Here is a 24,703-nt window from a genome sequence, read left to right as displayed (position 1 = left end):
AATAACTTCCCTGTTATGAAATAATTTCTCTTTTACAAAAGATGTTTCAAACTCTTCAGAAAATAACAGCATCTTTAAATAAATATCATCAAAACCCAGAAACTATCAGATATATTAAAAAATCATTTAATATTTTTAATATTAAATTTAAAAGCATTTTACGTTTTTAATATGTATCTACCCCCAAATTGTATTTAATATCCAGTCAATTGGTTTTGGAGCTTCCACATTCCACATCACACTGCTCACTTAGTAGTTATTTTAATGATGTTTCAATTATTCATCTACAAATGCAATACTATCTCTTCTGTACATAAATCAAGTAACTAGGGGGTATGATGTGAAGAATCTCATTACCTTTAAGATCCTAGTACAAAAAAAAAAAATTAAAATGTAAGCTTGTTTTTATTTATAACATGTTCAAGTTTTTTACAATTTGATCCAAGATATTTTAGCCTTTTAAATTCTTTTAAATAAATAGGACTGTTGTTTTCCATTTAGTCTTGAAGAAGAATTATTTTTCTTCCTCTTAACTTTTTACATCATTGCATCTTAACATTACACGAAAACAACCTGTGCTGTCCAGCTCAAAAATATTTTCATCCAAATGCTATTTACTGCTGCTTCTTACTTCTTTCCAACTTGCACAAGAAATTAACATATCCTCAGAAGGCTGAACAGGTTACTGAACCAAAAAATGAGATTTGTGCCTTGATTGCCTTTTCTCTATGCTTGAATTATTTATCTCCAAGGAGGAGGTATTTATTTCTCACAGGCAACTCGTGTCATAACAGAAAAATACAAACAAACCCCACTATGCCTCCGTCTGCTCACCAGTCTGCTGGTCTGACTGGTTACTCGAACTGTACTTTTGTATGTGTCAGTTTAAATGTAAATATCTTTTCCTTTTATGACTAACTACACCGGATGGTCTCGTCTCTAACAGTAAGTAAATGAACTTGAAGGTTACCTAAGGTTTTGTGCTCTTTCTAAACAGCTTTTCTTTGACAACAAAAACTCAATACATAATGTTTCATGGCAATTTAGCAGCATTAGTAACTTCCTGTTTGCTGGAGTAGTTGAGGAAGCTCTACCAAGTGAATAGAACCTCGTTTATCTGGACAAAATCACGTACCTACAGAGGGCACTGTTTTATCCACTGTTATGTCAGAAGACTTAAACATTAAATTCTTGACTACTGGCACTTTTTACAAATTAAACTATCTGGCAGCTGAGATCACTATTAGAATACTTTCCCCTACAAAGAACAAGAGCAACTTTTCCACAAAAATTGACTAGCTGATATTGCTGCTAAAAATCAATGACAATGAAATCAAAATTCTCTCTAAATATTTTATATTAAACCTGTCAAAAGACAAAATTCCAAACATATTTCCTATGCTTCCTGTTTTAATCTTTCTTCTTGCTGTCATATGAAACATTAGAACTATGTAATTCCCTCTACGAGCTTACCTATTTCTTTTATGTTTTGCCAAAACAATCAGGAAAAGTGCTTTAGCTCGACTTAAAACACACAACTGCATCCCATATATCGATGGTTTTAACTTTTTAGTTACGTTAGGCTACATTAAAACTGAAACTTTCTTGTATAAAGATGCTGCCCCCTCCAAAACTTGCATTTTGCCTTTGTTCTGCAGCACAGACTTCTTACCTTGGCCCACTACTAAAGGCTACATCTGTCAGTGTACGGTGTTAAATACATTTTATACTGCTGGTCTTACATGTTCCTTCACTGGTGTCTGTTGCTCATGCGTCTTGCGCTTTGCTATACTGCAAGTTTACACACTCTCTAGTACAAATTAAAAGCACCTGCAACATGAGCTACCTATACTTCAACACTTTGAATACCTTTATCCAGTATATTACCTTGAGTGACAAGCAATTTCAAATGAACGCAAACTTGAAATCACAACTGAATTTCAATCCAGAACTGAAAAGAGCATTGTATTTCTTAAACTAGAAAATTATTAACAATTTTAGCAATGTGAACCTTTCAGAAGTTTTTAGGACTGACAGAATGAAATCAGGATGAACGTGCTTATTTAACTTTCTGTTTGGAATAACACTGCCCTTTAAATAGACCTTTCAAAATAATACTGAGGCAAACAGAAAACTTGCATAGTGATACACGATGCCACTAACTCGCTACTTTCTAAAAAATGTCATACACCTATTATTAAGCAAAACATAAATGTGCTTGTTTACATGACAGGTTCACTGGAATTAGTGTATTAAGACAGCTACACTGGTCTATCTCCACTGCCACTTTTATTCCAGTGGAAATTTATCAGTAATAATAGACACTTTTTTTACCATTTCTTTTATGACACTTCACACTGGTTGAAGATAATATGCACTTCTACAGAGAGAACACAGAACTTCTCTCCTTCATTCTAATCACAAGGACTAATAAGAAAAATACTTTTTAACATATAGATTCCAGGAATTCTTTCACATAGGAATAAAGTCTAAAATTTATTTTAGTTTAAAAATTCAGTTTGACTTTATCATCAGCAATTAAATTACTTGACTAAATAAACATCAAATAGAGTTAATTTACTTCATAAAACACAATCATAGAATCATACAATATGCTGAGTTGGAAGGGACCCACGAGCAGCATCAAACTCCTGGCCCTGTGCAGGACAGCCCTAAGAGTCACACCACACGCCTGAGAGCATTTTCCAAACACTTCTTGAACTCTCTCAGGCTCGGTGCTGTGACCACTTCCCTGGGGAGCCTGTTCCAGTGACCAAACACACTCTGGGTGAAGAACCTTTTCCTAACATCCAACCTAAACCTCCCCTGACACAGCTTCAGGCCATTCCCTTGGGTCCTGTCACTGGTCACCACAGAGAAGAGATTAATGCCTTCCCCTTCACCTCCCTTTGTGAGGAAGTTGTAGACCATGATGGGGTTTCCCTTCAGTCTCCTCTTCTCCAGGTTGAACAGACCAAGCGACCTCAGCTGCTCACAGCTTATGATAAAAATGGCTGGGTTCATCAAATTAACTAATCACATACATAAGCGCATGAAAATACTTGTAGCAACCCTAATACTGCCTCTGCAGATTGTCATTTCCAGGATCCTTTTCCCTTTCTTTTAAAATACCATGCTGAAACTGTCTTTTGGAGATAAATTTAATTACAGGAAAAAGAGGACTCTGGTCTCCAAAATACCACTGATCTAAGAAAGAATTTAGGAATAACTGAAGTCATAGTCTGAGAAGAAGATTTAAACTTTTGACAGAAATCTTTTAATTCCTAAATCCTTATGGGCTGAGGAAGTCATCAGTCTGCCATCCCTGCAGATTTACCAGTCCCTCAATGCCTTTTCTCTCTAACATGGAATTCATCTTCTATTAAGTAATATCTCACAACAGAAATCTCTGAAAAGAAATAGCGAAGGAAGCATCACATTGCCACTTGGAATAGACACTGATCATGGAATCATGTTGATTATCTCCAAATCCCAATAATCTGTTGCAATTACATAGCATATTACATGACTATTATCCACGCAGTAGGTAAGAGAACAGCAGTGGTTATAAATTTTTTAATGATATTCTCAAATAATCCTCCCAAAGCAAAAGTATTAAAGACCTGCAGGGGTCTAGAGACTTGTGGTTTAGAAGTTCATACCTATTACAAAGTAGCTCTCCACCATGGGGGAAGGGGGGGGGGGGGTGAGGAAATCTACATAATAAAAATCTTTTAAAACCACGTTTTTCCCTATCAGACACTACAATTAACAACAAAGCATGAGACAATCCAGCACAGTAATTAACTAGAATATACAGCAACGTGCTGTGTGGTAAAAGTGATTATATGAACATCCAAACTTCCTGAGTGAAGAAATACTAGGGTTTGGATACAGCAAAGTTCTTTACACAGAAAACTTGCTGTCAAAGAAAAGGTACTGCCATCGCTGCAGTTAAGTGACCCCAGCAGCTGCTGCTTTCCAGAAGACTCCCACCATAGGGGAACACACAGAAGCAATACTCTGCTTCAGTAAGCTCAAAGAAAAGTATTTATTTCATATTAAATTTTCTCAAATCCAAAGCATATACATAGAGATTGCCTTTCCAACTGAGTGCAAAATATTCCAGTGACATTAATTCTAACATTATAACTTTAATTTTTGTAACATGTAGCTGTACTTCTAAAATTCCTCCCAGGTCTATTAAGTTTAGCATTCGTGGAATAAACGACATAAATTTTTTTCAAGTCGTCAGGAAAAAAAAACTATTTGTCTATTTTAAACTAATTTGTGCATAATTATGAAGAGATTAATTACTATTTTCTGTCTATATTATAAAAGTAGCTTTAATTGTGTATACCTTTTTAATGAAGAGGTTTTATTCCTATCTTTAAAAAGAGAAAGTGCACTTTACATTGTACTGTCCAAACCTCAACCTCCAAATGAGCATAGAAACAACATATATTTATAGACATAGAATCACAGAATATCCTTAGTTGGAATGTGAGGTTATATAATTTAAAGAAATTTGCTACCGTCTGTGGCTTCACCTTTCTTTTTATGAAGAACAAGGAGTTCTATCAACTGGATGACAGTAGGGAGAACAGGGAAAAATTCTTTTATTTCTTTTTCAGAAGCAATTATTTAGTGTAGACAATCATAAAAATTGTAAGATAACTTGAGTATCAGATGCAGTTGACTTGCAGTAAAATAATGTTTCTACTTGTAAAATGAAGCTCATGAATAAATACTATTTTTTTCCATTAGGATTAAATGCAGTTTGCAACTTAACATTCAGACACATGCAAATGGATAAGAATAGTTGACCAGAACATTAAAGAGGTATAGTTCTACTTAAAACATACTTCTGACAAAGCAAAAATTCATACCTTCTTATCTCTTCAAAATTATTATTACAAGTGACATTTTTCATTGTCAGCCGAAGACATTGTCTTTTTGCAACTTCTCTTTTGCATATTAAAGAGAGCACTTCTGTTCCATTATTAGTCACAAAGTCAGTTTGCTGAATAATTTCCTTTGTTTGCAAGACTGCCACAACAATAGACAGAAAAGAACATCTTGCAAAAGAAAAAAGAGCTTAAAATAATTTTTAAACATCGTTGCAACTCAGTCCTTACTCAGATACTCAATCTGCAATTCCATGAATTAAATACAGAATACATTGCTGAGTTAGAAGTACCACTTTGCATTACTTTGAGAATAAATAAGGGTGAGAGATCTGAAAGTGATACGGCCATGTATTTTCTCCTTTAATGTCACTTCCATGCCATACAGTGAATATCATACATACCAGAATATATTTAAGAGAGGTTTTCTTCAGTAACAGCTTAACATCATAAGCACTCGTCTCAAGTTTGTCTTGTCTCTACAAACAGAACTCGAAAACAGCCTTAAATAAAATATAACTGCATCTAACAATGGTCAATTCCAAGTTGGACTTGCAGCTACAGTGCACTGTACAACCAAAAAAGACACATTTTTCTCAAGTCTGATCTCAAGTTCCCTGAATTCTTTTATGTCAATAGCAAATAACCAAAGGAACACCTTACACAACTCTCATGACTCTCTCAAAACCAAGTGTGTATTAGGAAAATAACCAGCAAAAAGGCAAACCATTAACTGAGTAGTTTCAGAAAAACCCTGTCACCTGCTGTCAAAAACTAAGCAGGACTCTTCTTCCCACAGCTAAGTCTTCAATTTGTATTGTCAGACATTGAATACGTGTGTCTACACAAAATAAACTTGCATTAAATCATAGAAGTAAACAAGAAGTTGATTTATAATAAAACCAGAAATCTGGGGGTTTTTTCCAATTTTCAGAATTCAACAATGTGTAAATACAAACCCACATAAACAATTCAACCACTTAACTATGTTAAACATAGGAGACACAACTTTTAGTGCCTCCCTAATAGCTGATCATACATCTTCAAAATTATTTTTGATAGCTGGAAAGCGACTTGTTCAGGATTTTGTAGCTATTAGATGTTACATAACGGCCACAAAATACTCGCATTTTAAGGACACATATTCCCTGTATTTATGCATTTAGGAGAAGCCTCTTTAAAAATACATACAAATTAGTTTTAAGGCTTTCTGGAAAAGCCTATCGGTCTCCTTACTCCTGATCAGCTCTTTGCAGGTTCTTTTCAAAAATGTATGAATCTGCTAAAAGGAAACCAAGTAACAAAACACAAGTACTGCAATCCTTGTGCAGACCAGAAGTGGACCCAACACAGTCTCTCTTGGGCAACTACAAAGCTGTAACAAAATTATGTGACACAGTAGCAGACCTGTGCCAGGCCACTGCTACACCTTTGGGTAGCAAATTTGATTTCTGTATCAATACCACACCGGGCTCATATTTACACTAGAATTCAGATAATCTCAGATATTCAATGAGCATTAGAACTGGTACTTGCAAACCTTTGAATCTTAAAAAGCTAAAAATAAATCTACAAACCAAGTTGGTTTTATTTCAGTGGAAGCACTGTTAACAAAAAAAAAAAAAAAAAGCTTTAATGATGCTTTTAAATGGAAATACAAATAAAAATGCAACTATTTGCAGTCTATGTTAGTGCAGCCTAGAATACCAAAAAATTTGAAAATAACAAATGTAAATAAAAAATCTTCCATAGATTTGACTAATCTGAGAAATAACAAAAAAAAATAAAAAAATTTAAAAAAAAAATAAAAAGAGAGAGAGAAAAGTGATGTTTCAGGTTATTTTAATAGCTGAATAGTTTTAGAGCAGGCATTTCCTTTTTAAGGCTTGGGTTTTAGTTTTACAGCTTTCATATCAAGGTAAGAAGTTTTTATTACGTTATTTGAGCTAAATGGTCTGGTCACACAAAGCTTTTTAGACCTTTCTGCCACTTGCCACATTACATCAGACAACACTCCAAAGTTCCTATTTTCCTTTCAAAAAACAAACAGTCAGGCAAGAAAAAGCCAATTTAAAAACGTGTTCCTTTGACAACTAGAAAAAAAACCCCTGATCACTAGCAACAGGTGTTCTTCAAGTCATATAATCCCCATATAAATTGTAATTACACTCCATCACTTGAAACCGGAAAGTTTTCCTGTGCATTATTCATAGAAGACACATGCTTGCTTGCTCGCTTGCTAACTTCTCCCTTTTCCCTATTCAGTACAGGAGAAATAAGATGGAACATCATTGTTTATCCTACTAGTTGCTTCTCAACGTGGAGAGACAAGCAAAGCACAAATTTACATGGATGTCTCTAAGAACTCCAGTTACTTAACGCTGGCTATTTACCACTAATGCTTCTTTCAGGGGTTCCACAAGGGCACTCTTCACCACAGTCACAGGGCAGTCACATCACTGGCAGAAAGCATCAGAGGCTTTCAGGCAGAGAACCATTTTGTCAAACACTGCACCAGCTCTCACAGCCTCACTGACTGTATTTGATGAAAATGAGGGACCGCATGAATGCCACGAGTGCTGGAATGCACTCCCCTGGTGCCACAGTCACACAGACACCAGTGAAAAAGAAGAGGGGCACCCTGAAAACTTACTCAGCACCAGACAGAACTACAGGACTACCCATGTGTCAATGTGAACACTGAATTTGTCCGTTCAACTTCTACAGTGCGCTCATGGACCGAAAAAAGGCTTGGCTTTCACAGTACAGCCAAGAGACAGTGAACTACATCCTACGTAAGCTTGACATGAGTACTCAGCGGCACTAAGGACAAAGCTGGAAGGTCTGATCTGACCAGCTCAAGACTGCTGGCAGCCAGGAGTTCTCAGTTAGGAAATGTCTTCCTATTTTGAGGAGGTCAGTAGAGATGTTGAGTCTCCACCCTCATCTCAGCAAGCAGGCAGGCCTGGACAGCCGGCAAATAAAGCAACCCTTAGGAGCCTGGCCATGATCAGACAATGAAAGCATCTTGGATTTGTATCAGATGATGTAAAGTCTTAGAGACTAAGTAAACAAAACTCTACTCAACTGGAAGATTTTTAGTACAATGGCAAGCACCTTCTGCTTTAGATGTACACATCAAGTAGGGAGTGAAGACAGACAAAAATGCACCCAATCCATGCACTACAAGGAACACGGCTGGGCATAGGGACACACAAGGTCAGAATACACATGGAAACTCATAAGAACTAAAAAGAAACCCAACATAATGTGGGTATAAATGGCACTAAGAGGATATTTCTCTTTTAATCACACTAGACTAATTTATAACCACTAATGTTAAAACACAGGTTCTATGCAACTGTTTTGTTTTGTTTTTTTAAAGAACTGTATTATATCAATGAAAAATGGAGTTTAGAATCTAATATTCAAATATAACTTAAAACCTTCGAAAAAGGCATATCTTTTCAATTTAACTTCCCAGCAATTAACATTAAAGCCATGCCTCCAAGAACACAGAAGAATTATTTTTCTTAAAATCACTACAGTATCCTAAAATAAATTGGGATTAAGAAGATCAATAGATTTTGAAACTTTATCAGTAGGCTTCCTGAAATTCCAATGAGTTTCACGATTCAGGAAGAAAAACAGGGCCTATTATAGAAAAAATATAGAGCACTGTGTGTACCGACATCCATCAACAGAAAAACAGAGACAGCAATAAAGATGATTTTTAAAAAACAAAACCAAAGCCTAGGAAAACATTAAAAGAAAGAAATTCACCTCCCCTCCAAAATACAAATGAAGTAACAAAAAAAAGCAAGATCTAAATGATTCACAGTCTAGAAAAGCAGAGAAATGTTTTTAATTACAGTACTGTCAAACCACATACAACATTCAGTAATTCTTTTAATAGATATTTGGAAAAGATGACTTCTGACCAAAAAGCTGTTTTGACCTAAACTTAATCTGAGGTTAGGCAATGTTAAATAAATGTTTCATAAAACCCTCAAAGTGCTACTAAAATCTCTGAGTGAATGCAATGGAATCTAAGAGGACAAACAAAATTTCTTCCCACGAAGTATGATGTGGTTTGACAATACTATTGAGCCGGTCTAACACTTAGTTGTTGTCAAAAGAATCTTGTAGACTTCCTCCTCTCCCACCGCACTTTCTTACTCCTTCCCTTTTGAAAGCGCCAAGACTCTTCTGATCTAACTGTGACTCAATTCAAACAAGTCATCTTTGAAGAAACAGGTTTTTTTTTGTTGAAGGGTAGTTTTCAGATCAGAAGAAAGAGATTCAACAGCAATGCTGCAGGAGGGAGTGTAGGGCTCCCAAAAGGGACAGAAAACAGAAGTGTATCTAGTCTTTGTATCAGCTGAGCTGTTCTGTCAAGCTCCAACTTCAATCACTGTAGCTCGGCTTTAAGCCTGTAACAGTTCCCTCTCGAGCACAGCTCTGTTCGTGCGCTGTCAATTACTGGTTTCACTACTGACACAGTTGTTCTCAAAGAAGGTTGAGTTATTAGGATCTCCCCTGAAATCACAGGCAGAGACTGCCAGTCCATTACATCAGTTGTTCAAAACATCTTCCTAACTTTCTATTACTACTAAAAATGAAGTCATCCTACAAATATGCAGACAAGGCAAAGACCAAAATTTTCGTGGTTACCCATCACAGTTGAACAACATTAACAGATTTCATGTAACTTGGTGAATATTGGAGGAGTACCTTTATCCTTCTTGCAAAAAATCAAATTTTATTTGTAATTTCACTTTTTTTTCTTTTTTTCATTGACATTGTCAGCATCAAAAGATTCTGCAACACAAAGATGCAACACTAAGATCCAGGAAAGGTGAGATCATAACAATAGACAGCAGATTTCTCACCAGTACCATTCACAAGCTAAGAAGTACCCTTTCACAAATCAATGCTTACCTTTTCTAATGCAGATCAGCTCATGTACACCACAAGTTCGTTCTCCACCTATGTGGAAATAAATAATTAGAAAACAGTAACAAATAAAATGTATTTGGTTTCTTAATAATATTTATAAACAATGTAAAAGAAAGTACTAAAATTATGTCATTTAATGAAAATGCAAAAGACTGGCTTAACAAATTTTTTCCATTTATACATTAAATCCTTTGGAGAGAACAATAAATGTACCTTTGGCTTAGTATTGCTAATGGTGGTACAGTTTGAAGAGCTTTACATTGAATTTATAGAGATAAAATTACAAAAGCAAGCACTTTGACTGAAGCCACACTAATGTTTCCCAAGTACAATTTCCTGTTTGGAGGGAACTACCCTACAGAAGGGTATCTAGAGAAGAATTGCCAAAATATCAAAAATACTTGTGATATAACACCAAAATAGCATTATCACTATCTTCCATGGTGGGAGGGGGGGAAAAAAAAAAAAAAAAAAGAGAGAGAGAGAGAAATCCTGTTACCAAAGGCTGGGTTTGCCTAGAATTTCTTCTTTAAAGATTTCTTATATTAAAAAAAAAAACCACAAAAATTAAGATACTTACATGAGAATAATAAAATTGTTGCTAGCAACACTCAGCTTTCATTTACATTTTAATGTTAGAATTACAGCCTGTAAACAAAATGGCACCACATCATATACTGAGCGAGAACAATGAAGGAACCCACAAAAGAAGGAGAATACTTTCGGTCAACCACGTTCACAGAAGAAGGTGTGATCCAGGGATGGGACAGGAAACAAGCTATGGCTAAGCCTTGCAGAAGGAGGAATGGGCAGTGGCAAACTGTCAAAGAAATTCTTTTAATGGTTCGTAGAAATTATTGGAGGAGTTCATTTTTTTTATTGTGATCACTTTATATTGAATACATCTGCAGTATTCACGATCCTCTTCTCTTTTAAATATATATCTAAAATAAAAATATTTTTGAATTATATGCCCCCGGTCAAACCTTAAAATCCAAACTACATCAAGCTATGGTTTCTCTTTAATTACACCTTAACACCCACTAAGGCTCCTTCCCCTGACAACAAAAGACTACAGCATGTGAATACAGAAGTGAGGGGAACTGTCGAGGTTTTCATACCCAGTTCTCTGCAATCTCATGAAAATACAAAGCAAGAGATAGAAAAACTCACGAAGCATCTAATCCATGTGCATTAATCACTACTGGGCTCCAAACGCTTCACAACACACTAAAACAAGCTTTAGGTAATGAAATTCTTTCCATCTCAAAAATATGGAAATACATTATATAGCACTTATTGCTCTTCTTTACTCCATAATAAATTAATTTTGACATACAATAAAGCATATTGTGATGTAACATCAACTAATACTTAAAACTCTTAATTGATAACACAAGCAGATGGTGTTGTATAAGTTTTGAGGACACCTGTATTTGTATTTAAATTTAAACTTTAAAGAAATAACTGTGGGAAATGAATATATTGAAGGGGGAAAAAAGATAAAAGGGATCAAATATATGGAGTAAAACATAAAAAAAATAAAAAAAATAAAATCAAATGTCTACGAAATTAAAAAGAATCTTCATTTTATATCAACAATATTTTTTTTCATATTCAGTAATGTGAAATACAAGCTTTAAAGATACTCTTGAATGGGAACTCAAGTGTCAATTAGTCTGAGAATCCCATGACTTTTGTATAGTCATCACCATTACGAAAGCCAGTTATAATAGCAATATAATTCCCTCTTTTCAGTGCATTCTAGAAGCTGGACAACATCATTTTCATTGAGAAACCATAAGAAAAACTAAATTAAAAAATAATAATCTGCTTTTATGACAACAAGGCATTAAAAAGACTTAGGGAGAAGATTACAATCTTCTTTAATGCCATTGCAATCATCTTCAGGGTACAAAAGAGAAACCAGAATAGAGACTGAAAAGTCACTCTCTGGTCTTCACCCTAGAATTTCTTCCCCCGCTAGTCTGAAATTCAGCAGTAAAGAAATAATAAAAACTACTGAAAAAAATTAAAGAATTTTTCATTATATAGATGCCAGACAGTTAAAAATAAAGATTCACCTAGAAACAACTAAGAGAAGAGAGCAGCAGCAGATTTAAATTATATTCACTGCCCTCAGTGAAATCAACCAGCTTGAATTCATATCATAAAATACTAATTTTAGGTTTGGATTCTGCATTGCTACCTTTTGTTTTCCAAAGAAAGAGATCTTTATTCAACCATTTAGATGCTAAAATATGATGGTGTTCCACTAAATAAAGCCTTTACACTATTCTGCATGTTACTTTTTATTGACCATAAGACTACATAATAATTTTATACCATTTAATATGCATTCAGTCAGGATTTTATTCTTTTTATTTTGTTAGAAAATGCTGAATGTTATCTTTTATTTAATAGGTGAGTGATCTATCACTTTTCCCCCAAAGTTTGCTTTTGGATGAAAATCAACTGTTAAATGAAAATACATCAAGTGACCTACATGTTTTGAAAATAACATTGAAGAAAGTTTCTTTTATATTTTAAGTTAACCAGTGTATTGAACACATATTTTATCCTTAATTGACCTGGGCAGATTCTTCTTTTCCCCAGTGTTCCTAAAAACTGTGGAACTAATACAATATTGAAACCTTGCTTTTACTCACAGATTAACAAATGAACACAAGATTTCTGTCTTTCCAATTCCCAAGAATTCTCTCAGCTTTGAACAACCTAGACACTGAAAGAAACCAAACTGAAAATACAAAAACATCTTGCATGACAGCAAGATGTCAGCTCCTAATTTAGCACTTCAGTCTGAAAAAATTGAGTTTGTGTCGGTTAGCCCACAAATCCCAAATGTTCAGTGGTATGACCCTCTTAAATTTTACTCTTTAAATACTATTTTTAAGTAAATGATCCTAATATAGTGTTAGTTCACCATAATTTTATAGTTAATTAAGATTTAGACACAAATTATTATTATTTTTATTTCATCCCGACTATGAATGTGATCTCATATTTAAGATTTTAAAATTTTAAGTGAGTTTGCATATAAAATTACATAATACTTTGTCCAAAATGTAATCTGATAATAGAAACACGCCCTCCTGGGGACACAGAACTTTTCATAATTTCAGACAATATAAGTAAAATGAAAAAAGATTAAGTAATTTTAGAATTTCACATTCAAACAAAACATTTTTGTTTTCTCGAGCAAAAAAACCACCTATTGGCCCAAAAAATCTGAAACATTCAAAGATTTAGCACAAACAGAATGGCCAGATGGTTTTCAGAGGCAGCTGAAACACCTGATGAAGTTTAATTTTCTCACTTTAAGCCAAAGATTTTGTATACCAAGTCACTATTTGCCAAGATGATTATACCAAAGAGATGAAAAGGTGTACACCAAAGAAGGCAAAGTACCTCCTGAATTTTGTATAAATTGAAAATTTTATGTCTTTCTAAAATGAGTCCACTTCAACATTCAAAGTTCTACTATGTTTGGACTTCAGCTGAAACTTCACTACTGGGCACTGAAAATAACTGTCGAGGAAACGTAACACTGGCATCATCAGAGGAATTCAGATTGGGAATGACTTCCGGCACTCTGAAAGACTTCAGAGCAGGACCAGGACCAGCTTTACAAGAGATTCCACTGGGTCTCAACCAACCATGTTCTACAATGCCCAAGATTCCATGACCTCTCCAGACACCACCAGTTCCCTCTCACTGTGAGCACTTCTTCCTCACAGTCAGCCAGGACTTCCCTTGATGTAGCTCACACCCCCTGCCTCATGTGCTTTCACTGCACAGCTTAAGATCTCACCTCCGTATCTGAGACCCCCTTATACAGAGAAAGGCTTGCAGTAAGAGTCCCCTCCACAAATTAATTTCTTAAGTCTCTCCTCACGTGCCACGTACTCTGCTGACAAACTCCAGTTTGTCATCCTCTCATGCTGGGTTATCACAACTGCATACAGGCCAGAGGCCCTGGCTGGTCCATGAACTTGCTGTTCACCGGGACCCTCAGAGTCTTTTGTTCAGAGTTGCTCCTGGCCAGCCTGTGTGCAGCCTGTAGCGCTGCACGGGCTTGGTTTCATTTGTCCTCGTTTAAGTTTCTGAGGTTCCTTCAGGCCGCTTTTTATCTTGCTGGGCACCTGCCAGACAGCAGCCCTGCCCCTCAGCTTATTAACTGCTCCCTTCCTGCCATCACCCACAAACTCAGCAAGGGTACATCCCACCCCTTCAATAAACATGTCGTACAGTCTCAGTTCCAATACCAAAACTGTGGTGAGCATAAAATTCATTATTCTTCAGCTCAGCAACAAATCCATGCTAGCAGCTGCAGTGGAACATTACATTGTATCACAAAAGCCTTTGTCATCGGGCGTAATTTTGGGGATGCACTTTTTAGATGATAAATTACCTTCCTGCTGAGGATTGTATTTTAATTAGCATTTTCATAAGTTTGGATCACATTCAACGAATGTTTACTTAACATTTTATTCAACATTAGACAACTGTTTTTTCCCTTGGCAAATCCGCAAAATTCCAGTGCAGAACTCAACCAACTGCACAGGTTGAGTTGCACGAAGAGGGTGAGGGGCACAGTGTTCATTACTGCCCCTGAGAGCCCACCTTGCCAAACTGCAGAGGAGTAGCCACGCACAGCAATGGCACGGGACGAGTATTTCAGCAGAGCTCCTCCCCTCCTGCTCTGGGACCCCTCGTCAGACACAGTCACAGTTAAAACTACAGCCCACAGGTAAGGCTTGAGCGTGCAGGACTGGCAGATGAGAAAGAAACAACAAGGTCGTGTAGGAAATGCATCAAATAGAAGTGTCACAGCACGGAAACGTAAAATGGGATACAAGTGAATAAAGCCTAACACTGTTAATGTTACCGTGTCTGAAGCATGTGGAAATACTAAGGCTTCTGCTGTGAATACAAGATACTTAAAAACCCATTCTTATGCTAAGCTGTTTCATGTAACATACTGCAAATTTATCAAAGGAGACAACCGTAATGGGAGTGTTCTGGGTTACATACATCAACAAATCTACTCCTTGAGAAACTGTCTCATACCATGAACTGAATTTAAGGAATAATCCAGTTCTAGATAAACAGACAGCTAACTGCAATGGAAAATAAACAAAGTTGAAAAGACTTAACAGCAACCCTACAGTTGGCATCAGTATGGTGTTTGTCCTGTAAAGATTACATACATACATTTATTAGACCATCCTCACTCATGGTGTAAAATCATCTCTGCATTCCTTTAGCATCCTTTTCATAATTTTAGTCTACATATAATACTGCTTATGTAAAAAATGAAATGTTTAAATACACCCGCATGTCGTATGTTTTGTGCGGTTTTGGTCTCCTCTTGGTCCCACCACCCTAAAGAATAAAATGGAACCACAGAACACACAGGGAAAAAAAAAAAAAAAAAAAAAAAAAAAAAAAAAAAAAAAAAAAAAAAAAAAAAAAAAAAAAAAAAAAAAAAAAAAAAAAAAAAAAAAAAAAAAAAAAAAAAAAAAAAAAAAAAAAAAGTCAGTGAAAACAGTTAAAACACAAATGGTTTCCATATGAGGAATGACTTAATAGACTAAGACTCTAGGACCTGGAAAAAAACCACAACAGAGAGTGGATGTAAGCAGGTGAATAAAGAACAATTATTCAGTCTAACTCACTAAAAGAGAACTAAGTACTGGATTAAATTAGCAGCAGACATATTCAAGACCAGAAGTTTTCAAGACTAAAAGTCAGAAATCAATGTTTTATAATGCAAACTCCTATTGTAAAGACTGTCTTCTTTGCTAGCACCATTTGAAATGATCACTGTCTAGTAATTTCTTAGCCTAAGGATAAGGTCATCTACCTTTCTCAAGAATATTTTGTTTGTTGTTATCCAACCATAAAAGTAGTGACAAACATTAAAACAGTTTTCTCATAGAAGATATTTACTTTGGAATTATATTTGTAATCAACAGAACCAATTACACTGATCAATGAATTAGCAATCAGCGACAATTAATCAAGATTAGCATAGCCATTTCTATTCTGGAAACAGCACAGATTTTCTAAGTTGACCAAGTAATAAAGCCGAGAGCTTATTTGGGACCTATTCTCCCATCATGAAAATAGTTTTATCTCACCTTCCTTCCTACCCAGAATGACCAGACACTTTTCTTTCCCTACTCTTCTGATAACTGAAATAGAATTAGCACTAAAAAAAAAAAAAAAAAAAAAATTAACGTCTTTATTTTACCTAGTTCTCAGTCAAGTACTTCTTTAGATAAGTCTTACTGATGGAAATGAAGAAATACAGTAAATATAACTAGCACAGAAACATCCAGTATAAATGCCTCAAATCTGACCTAATATGAAACCTGCACATTTTTTTTAATAAGAACAGAAAGAAAACCAGCAGTTACAAAAGGAACTTCATTGCAAATGCCAAAATTATTAAACATACATTGCCAAGCAATGTACACCATTATCAGATGTTCTAGAAATAAAAAGGAAGATGTCAACAACAAAAGTTGATAGCAGAAAAAGGATGAAAAATTAGCATGACTTTTAGCTAATTCTTACATTTTTTAGTTACCCCCACTAATCACTACTCTAGAGCAAAGTTTCAAAACAGAAAGTAAGCTGAGAAATGTTTCTATTTTTAAAATGATTCTATGGACTATGGAGAAAAACATACTCACAGAAATAGTACCAGTAACTGGACTTCTCATATTTCACACAATGCAGAAAGTTTGTGATACAAAGGGAAATTACTACAAAGAATTTGTATTTAAAAAGATTCCAGTTAGTAGGAAAACAGCTTATTTTAGCCTATAAAACAAAAATGTGTGCCAACCATACTGAACCTACCCCTTTTCACACTGAAGACTATGCTTCTCTGCAGAATGCGTCCTATTAGTTCACAAACTCAACACTCATTTGCTGTCTTAAAATTAACTTTCAAAATCTCCCCAAAGTTTCTTCCTCATTCTAGAGACAGGTTTACGCAGAAATCAGAAAACATCTGCCACCTCCAAGAGGTAAATATGCAAAAATCAGAAGGTGAAAGGATTAACTGTTGACTTGAAATCCACTTCAACTTTTTCACACAACATAGGCCCTTGGCCTTACGCAGTTCAAAACCTGACAATATTCAAGAAAAAATTTGTATCAGCTGTGGATTCCTTGCATTACTCATTACAAAAGTCGGAAGCATTATAATTGAATTAGGTTGAAGAGAAAATATGATGTATATTAGTATATATACGCGTCATACGTATAATAGTTAAAACAGTTGAAAGTTCTCTGGAAGACAGCAAGACTCTTTCCTGTCTTGGATATCTCCTGTATTTCAATGGGCAGTAATATAAGCCAACATCTTTAACCAGGCAGTGGCTGTGTGTTTGCTTTCCTTGAATGTCAAGAGTTCCAATTTGCAAAAGTGCTAAGCATTAAAAAGGAACGGAATTCAAGAAGAATTTCACTCGGAATATATCACCTGTTCTTATACTAAGTATGATAGTTTCACCTCAGCCCACAGGGAACTTATCAACAATAAGTCTGTAGAGCATTAGAGGTTAGATGTCTTTTTTATAAAAAAAAGGTAGCCCCCTCTATAACCCGAAAGGTGATAGAGACCTAACAGCTCTCCTTATTTCAACAGATTCAACACTACAGCTATTACGGTGTAAGACAAATCCAACCAGGAAATCAAACCGATTCTGCGTGGCTGATCAAATCTGATACCCTGACATGCGATCCACCCCACAACAAACTAATGTGTTTAAAAGTGGGCCTAAGTACAAAACACGTCCTCTTATGTTTAGGCTTTATTTAATACTGATGCTGCTGCTCAGCCCCTGCCCTGGCTGCACCAGCTTGGATTCGGAAGCACTACTGCCAATTCAGATCAGCACTAACTCGAGGATCTCCATGTCATCTTATACCCTTCTAGTACATGCTGCAGTGATGCCTCAATATCCCAGGTAACTAGGAAGTCAAGACAAAACTGTACCCTAAGCCAGATTCAACCTACAAGCCATTCATGATACTCCTACCTAACTGTAAGCAGCTAATTGCTCCATTGTTTCCTTTTCTGGATTCTGGAAATTTGCAATTAGGCATAGTTTTCACATAACCTATATGAAGCAGTGTTTTAAATCCTCTCTCTTTTCCCATTCACAAACAAAAAGTAGGTTCATTCAGTAATTTTTATCTTTGTTTCCCAAGGAAACGAAGGCTACACAATTAAGCGGCTCGTTTCCTGCCCCATCCTTCCATTGTTTACTATTTTGTCTTGGCTAATTTAAGACAAAATTGACAGAAAGTTTTAAGAACTTAACACATTTATTTAACATTCCATGTTTTATAAACATCACCAGTCAAATACAACACAAACACAGACCCCATTAAACACAAGGACAGCCCACTGGCCAAAAAATCCCTGCATAGCAGCACACAGAGCTGCAGATGCCTGCTCCAAACCAAACCACTGGCAGATGAGGAAAGAGAAGGGGTCAGTCTTGTCAGAAGCATCAAAGAGATTAGGACACTTCAGAGACACTCAGGAGACGCAAGAACAAAATGATCAAAAACACAGATACATGGCAAGGACCTCGGCCTCTACATCAGGAAGAAGTGTTAAACTGAAAGGATCACCGGGGAAGGACATGGGAAGTCATGTTCATTAGTCTCACTATCAATAACTTATTCGATAACAGCACCAAGGTGTAATTCTTCCTTCTCTACTAGATTCCTCTTACCTGGCTGGCTTAATTATTCTCTTAAATACAACTTCTCAGTTCTTAACACCAAACTCCTCACAACATAAACCATAGGAAAGAGTTTAAATTTGAAAATAATTAACTCGTTCTGAAAAGATTAATCTCTAGATGTATTCTGCTCCTTGAGAAACATAAGCCTCTGTATAGCCTGTACTACATTAGAGCACGTTCAAGTACGGACCAAAATTATGGTAAAAGTAGATTCAAGAGGCTATGCGAGATATGCAATTCTGCCTTAGGTTATAAAGTATCTCACCTGCGACCTTTTACATTTCTTTTCCCTCCTCCATGCAATGCAATGTAGTTTCCATTGCTAGCTCCTCATCCAGATCTCAATTCAACAGACCTCTCAAGATGCCAAAGCTTTGCTATTGCTCAAAAGAGGAAAAGCAGCATAGAGAAATCAAGGCAATGCTGCCATAAGGATCATTGCCGCAGTCATGCTGAAGAGTTCTCAAAGGTGACTCCTCAACTTTCTCCCCAATCCCAGCAAACTGCCACAAGACTCCAGGACTGGGCAGCTGTACGTGGGAGCATTTTAACCTCGGATTGCCTGTCAGTCTGGTCTTACTACTGCTTTCAGTTTGGTCTTACTCTCTACCACATTTGTCACCTTCCTGTTCTGTTACTCTATTTATTAGTTTAATTTAATCTTTCCCTGTGAAAAAATGGAAATGTTAAGAAATAAATTACCTTGCATCACAAAACAGAGCTCCTAGCTAATACTAATTTTGTTTTGGGGGATAACTACACAGAAATAACAAACGCAAATACAATTCTTTAATCTCATTTGTGCCAAAACTTTTCCATTTGGGTTGTTCTCTCTTGTTTCTTCATAAATCTGAGACTGCCTGACTGACGCAAACTGTAACCTGATGTGTTTATAAACAAATACAAAAGGAACATGTTTTAACGTGACATTAACTTTCTAAAGAAAAAGATGTCATTATTCCTGCAATCACTAGATGAGGGCTTTGAACCCGATCACATCAAGAATACTTGTCTTTTAGAAGTCTGTCAGTGGTCATAACAAAGCATTGACACTGTCTAAAAGGGTAATGGCCACTGGCCATGGCCAGTGGCTCCCTGGTTCTCTATAACACTTGCTACAAAAAGCCTCACTTTCACAAAAACTTTGGGGTTCACTGTTAGAACCACTGTCGGCTGCTTTACTGACAAAGTGACATAGGAAATGGTACTTAAAGGTTTTTAAGAACAGCCAAAGGCAGCTAACAAATTCTATTTTGAGTTCTTTTAATTTTGTGCACTCTTCACATCTATATCCTGCTTTGAAGGGGTTTAATTCTTCAAATTCTTCAGTTTTCAATCTTGCTTATTTCCTGTGCCTCTACCAAACAAAAAAAAAAAAATTGGCCAAATCCTGTGCCTTTAAAACTGAGCAAAGTATTTTCTCTGTTTACTTAAATACATTTACAAATTTACTTGGACACAATGCAAATTCTGTATTTTGACAGTTTAGACTAGAAATCCCATGGTTTGATGCCAACTTCAAGAGTTAGTATTTAACCAAATCAAATTCATATTTTTAAGCACTGCTGGCCAGAACACAGTACTGCTAAACAGTGCAGTCAAGGCAAGGCACTGTTGCACAAACAGGAGGGAGAGAACATCAAGATAATCAGCTATTCAGTTGAAAACAAAGAGGAGGATGCATGCCTGCTACAGACTACAGCAGAAAAACACATTGCATTTGCTGTCTTCAGGAAGAGTACTAAATCAAAGCCCAGCAGACCACTTTCATGATTGGATTTTTTTTTTTTAATCCTTCCTCTGCATTTAACTGTAAACTATGCACCCAATTTTCTCAAAAGCTTAAGTCCCATTTTGAATATTTCATATAAGTATCTACAAGAGCTGGGCTATTTCTAAAGTCTGGCCATAATGAGAAGTGTTTTCAAAGGTTACATTGCTTTATTCATCCATGATTATTTGCTTTAACTTTTAAGAAGTAATACCCTAAATCCTCTGAAAATATTACACATGAGTTTCACATACTGTGAATATTTTCAGATCTAACAGATTCCCACAGATTTCTGGGATAATGCTGCTTAAAATGAAATCAGAGACAGATTTTGAAGGACTGATAATTTCTTTCTGAGCTCGAGTTATGTAAAAAGTCCAGACCCAGCAGAAATTTTTTGCTATCTTCTTGATAATATTGAGGGGACTTTTCAGCAGAAAAGAACCCAGCCAACTTAAAGCTGGCCAGCTCAGACTCCTGGTGTGCACAGCTTCCAAGACAAGGTGAACACGCAGCTCTGCTTGCGCAGTGCAACTTCTCTTTACAGAGGCCTAAATTACTAATCCAGGGAAACTGACAGCAGAGGAGCATCCCACATGCGAAACAAACGAGAACAGTTTGTTTTTCCCCCTCCCTCACTGTTTTCCGAGATTCTTTAAGTTATAACAACAGATGCTTTCAGAAAGAAACACCTCAGTCGAGGAAGCTGCATACCTTAGCATCTTCTCTGCTTGGAAATTAAGTTCTGGGATTTCTTATTTTTTTAAAAGGATTTTTATCGAGGTGTAAAATTGCTCTCAGAATCGAGAGAGGAGATTTCAGAGCAAAGCTCCTAAGTCTTGTCTTTGAGGATGATCATCTCCCAAACAAACCCAACAAGTGTCTCGAACATCTCGCTCCTTTGTTGTTGTTGTTTCTAAGTAATGACTAGAAAGATCTGCGGACACCAGGCTCCTGTGCAGCCTGTTAGCTCCAAGCAACCGGCAGAGAGCGGGGAGCATCCTTCGCCTGGGGACTCAGTTTTCAGAGACTCAGGGGCCAGGAAAGGGCCAGTGAGTTTTAAAGCAGTTGGCAAAGTCCCTGCGGGAAGGGTGGAAAGGGCTGTGCATCTCCAGCACCCACATTTTCGGCCCGGGCGCGGGTCTGGGACCCGGCGGCGGGCAGGGGCGGCAAAGCCCCGGCCCCGGGGGCTGCACCGCCCGCCCCCGTCTCCCCGACAGCGCAAGGGCGGCTCAAGGCACGGGGGGATGGATGGCTTCGTCCTCCTCGGGTCCTCGCACGCCCGGCATCCCCGGGGCAGGAGGCGGCGGAGGAGGAGAAGGAGGAGGAAGAAGAAGAGGAGGAGGAGGAAGGATGCCGGCCACCGTGCCAAGGATTTATTTACCCCTGCCCGGCTCCTGGGCGCGGAGATGGGAGGAGGGAGCACCACGCTCACCTCTCCCCCACCAGCAAACAGCCCCGGCACTGTACCCCCCGCAGCCGGGCCGAGGGGGACGGGGAGCAGAGGAGTCGCCCCCCGCCGCCCTCCCCGGCTGGGGGACCACTCGCTTCGGTGCGCCCCCACCTCCCGCCGCGGTGGGAGCCCTCCCTCCCCCCGGAGCCGCCCCCCCTGCCCGTGCCCGGGGGAGGAGAAGGAGAGGAGGGGGCTGGGGGAGGGGAGCGGTTCGGGGCGAGAGAGAGGAGCCCGTTATTGGCCTACTTACCATCAATCGCCATGATCCCCGGCGGGGTGGGCCGTACCAAGCGGAGGGAGCGCACGCAGGAGAGGCGCTGCCGGGCGCCGCGGATGCCAGGCGGGAGCGGCGGGAGGGGCGGGCGCGGCGGGAGGGCCGGGCCGGGGCGGGCCGGGGAGGTGAGCGGGGCGGGGCGGCCTCCGGAGCGTCAGCGCTCCCTCCGCCGCCGCCGGCCGGCCCCGCCCGGCCCCGGTGAGGGGAGTCCCGGGCGCCTCACGGCTGCGGGGCGGAAACGCCGCTCCCCGTCAGGGGAAGCTCCTGGCGCTTTCCGCGGTTCTGTTCCGCGGGTTTCCTTTCCAACAGCGATTGGCTGGAACAGAAGCCGAGGCTCCGAGGACACTGGTGTCAGCCAAGCCGTGCTTCTCAAAATCACAAGAATATGCTGAGTCGGAAGGGACCCACAAGCAGCATCGAGTCCAACCCCTGACCCTGGGCAGGACAGCCCCAAGAGCCACACCACGTGCCTGAGAGCGCTGTCCAAACGCTTCTTGAACTCTGTCAGCCTTGGTGCTGTGACCACTTCCCTGGGGAGCCTGTCCCAGTGACCAAACACACTCTGGGTGAAGAACCTTTTCCTGATATCCAACCTAAACGTTCATTGACACAACTTTATGTCATTCCCTTGGGTCCTGTCACTGGTCACCACAGAGGTGAGATCAATGCCTGCCCCTCTACCTTCCCTTGTGAGGAAGTTGTAACTGCAATGAGGTCTCCCCTCAATCTCTTTTCCAGCCTGAGCAAATAAAGTGACCTCGGCCACCTCTCCTATGGTTTCCCCTCAAGGCCCTTCACCATCTTCATTGCCCTCCTTTGAACACTCCAGTAGTTTAATATCTTTCTTACATTTTGGTGCCCAAAACTGCACACAGTATTCAAGGTGAGGCTGCACCAGTGCTTCCATCAACACCTCCAGAACTTCACTCCCCCAGCACCTGTTGTCACATGCATGTGGCATCCCTGTGTGCACATATATTTGGCCACACCAAGGGCTGTACAACCCTGTAAAAACACTGAAAAAAGTCTTGCTAAGTAAAGCCACTGAAATAGCACCATTGAAATTACACATGCCACCTTCACTTGCTCCAGATCTCCTGTAATACATGGCAGCATGGTCACAGACTCTGTTCCTCCCATCACACCTCTGACTGACTTGGTGCACTAGGAAGATGGCATTTGAGCATGGATTGGGATCCTGTGTCTTCTGTTTCTAATCACAGTGTTCTGTAACTGTAGTCTCAATCTCCTATAGTTTTGGGGGCATAAAACTGAGAGAACACTCTCACGTGGAGCCACATTCACAAAAGACTTGCTTGGTTGACAAGAAGCTGGAAATGACCTGGCAAGGTACAATTGCAGCCCAGAAAGCCAGCTGTATCCTTGGCTGCACCAAAAGGAGCATGGTCAAAAAGTCAAAGGAGGGGATTCTCCCCCTCTACTCCGCTCTCATGAGAACCCACCTAGAATACAGTGTCCAGCTCTGGGACTCCCAACATAAGAAGGATGTGGACCTGTTGGAGTAGGTCAACAGGAGTTGTTAGAGCCTCTGGTGCTATTCCTTCCTCTGTCCTACCTGCCACAGGTCCTTCCTCTCCCTTCCATGACTTTTCCTCAGTTCTCTTATACTTGTACCATCTTCTCTTTCCCGAGGGTCTGGAATTGTTGTCCCACCCAGGACATCCTTCTGCTATGCTCTTCTCCTTGCCTGCCAGAAGCTCCATGCAAAAGGACCATCACAGTGAGCAAAGAGGACAGGGTTTCACAAGGCCCTGAAGCATTTACCACAAGGATCTTGGGATCCAGAAGGACATCTGAGCCAGGCTATGCATGGCTCCTGTGACTACCAGAGAAAACAGCCAAGCAGATAGCTTACATTATGGACCTTACATTGTAATCTTTTATAGGATGTAGGTCACATATAAAAGTCTGTTACTGCATCAGAAAGTCTCACTAGCATTTGGAGCTATAAGGAAACATGTTAGTACATGCAAACAGGTTTTTCAGACATGTATGAACTGGCCAAACACAGGAAAATTTTCACAGGATGGTAAGAAAGAATGTCTTTGGTCCCAATATCATCTTTATGCCCAATGTTAAGTCACCATTCAAATCCTAGAAGCATTAATCTCCTTCAGCCTAGCAACCCTCAGAAATGTTTTCTCATGTGAAAAAAAATCAATGTGTTTTCTTGATTTTGTTCTTCACCTCGGTTAGAAAAACAAAACTTAAAAGTGGGGTATTTAAAATCAAAGTCAGTTTGACCAAAATGACCATCTTGGAAAACACAAGTCCCAAATGACAAACATTTGTCCAGACCAGAACCAACTGTAAAAAGGATCTTAGAAGAGAAAATGTCAGCAGAGCTTAATGGCAAATAGATTTCTCTGTACCAGCACTGACATTTATCTCCAATACCCTGATGATTTTCTGTTCTTTCCTAGAAAGTGTTCCAGCCCTGAAATTTTCTGTACCATTCATGCTGATGGCCATCTTTCTCATGAAATTACTGTACTGAGCATAGGGATGAAGATTCCTTAGGGA

General features: G+C 38.5%; 1 protein-coding gene across 7 annotated transcripts in view; it reads right to left on the bottom strand.

Moving 5' to 3' along the window:
• SYT14 (synaptotagmin 14) overlaps nucleotides 1-22,223 on the bottom strand; it is a 90,361-nt gene extending 68,138 nt beyond the window's left edge. For 4 of the 7 annotated variants that reach the window (XM_027893514.1, XM_027893515.1, XM_027893516.1 and 1 more), the window contains exons 1-2: nucleotides 22,136-22,195; nucleotides 9,849-9,896 (exon numbers count right to left, since the gene is read on the bottom strand). Coding sequence is in view for 3 of the 7 variants with exons in the window: in XM_027893519.1 (XP_027749320.1) it covers nucleotides 9,849-9,896; nucleotides 22,136-22,148 (61 nt within the window). In the remaining 4 variants the exon portion in view is untranslated. Of the gene's footprint in view, nucleotides 1-9,848; nucleotides 9,897-22,135 lie in introns of all 7 variants that reach the window. The other 3 variants (XM_027893519.1, XM_027893520.1, XM_027893521.1) reach the window with 1 other exon arrangement.
• Between the last annotated feature and the right edge of the window lie 2,480 nt (nucleotides 22,224-24,703).

This window comes from Empidonax traillii, unplaced genomic scaffold (assembly GCF_003031625.1).
Source record: "Empidonax traillii isolate 1590-97213 ecotype Southwest subspecies unplaced genomic scaffold, ASM303162v1 scaffold391:size1093220, whole genome shotgun sequence".
NCBI classification, from domain to species: Eukaryota; Metazoa; Chordata; class Aves; order Passeriformes; family Tyrannidae; genus Empidonax; species Empidonax traillii.
Note: the sequence above shows the minus strand (reverse complement) of the source record. Positions and strands in the feature narration are given on the sequence as shown.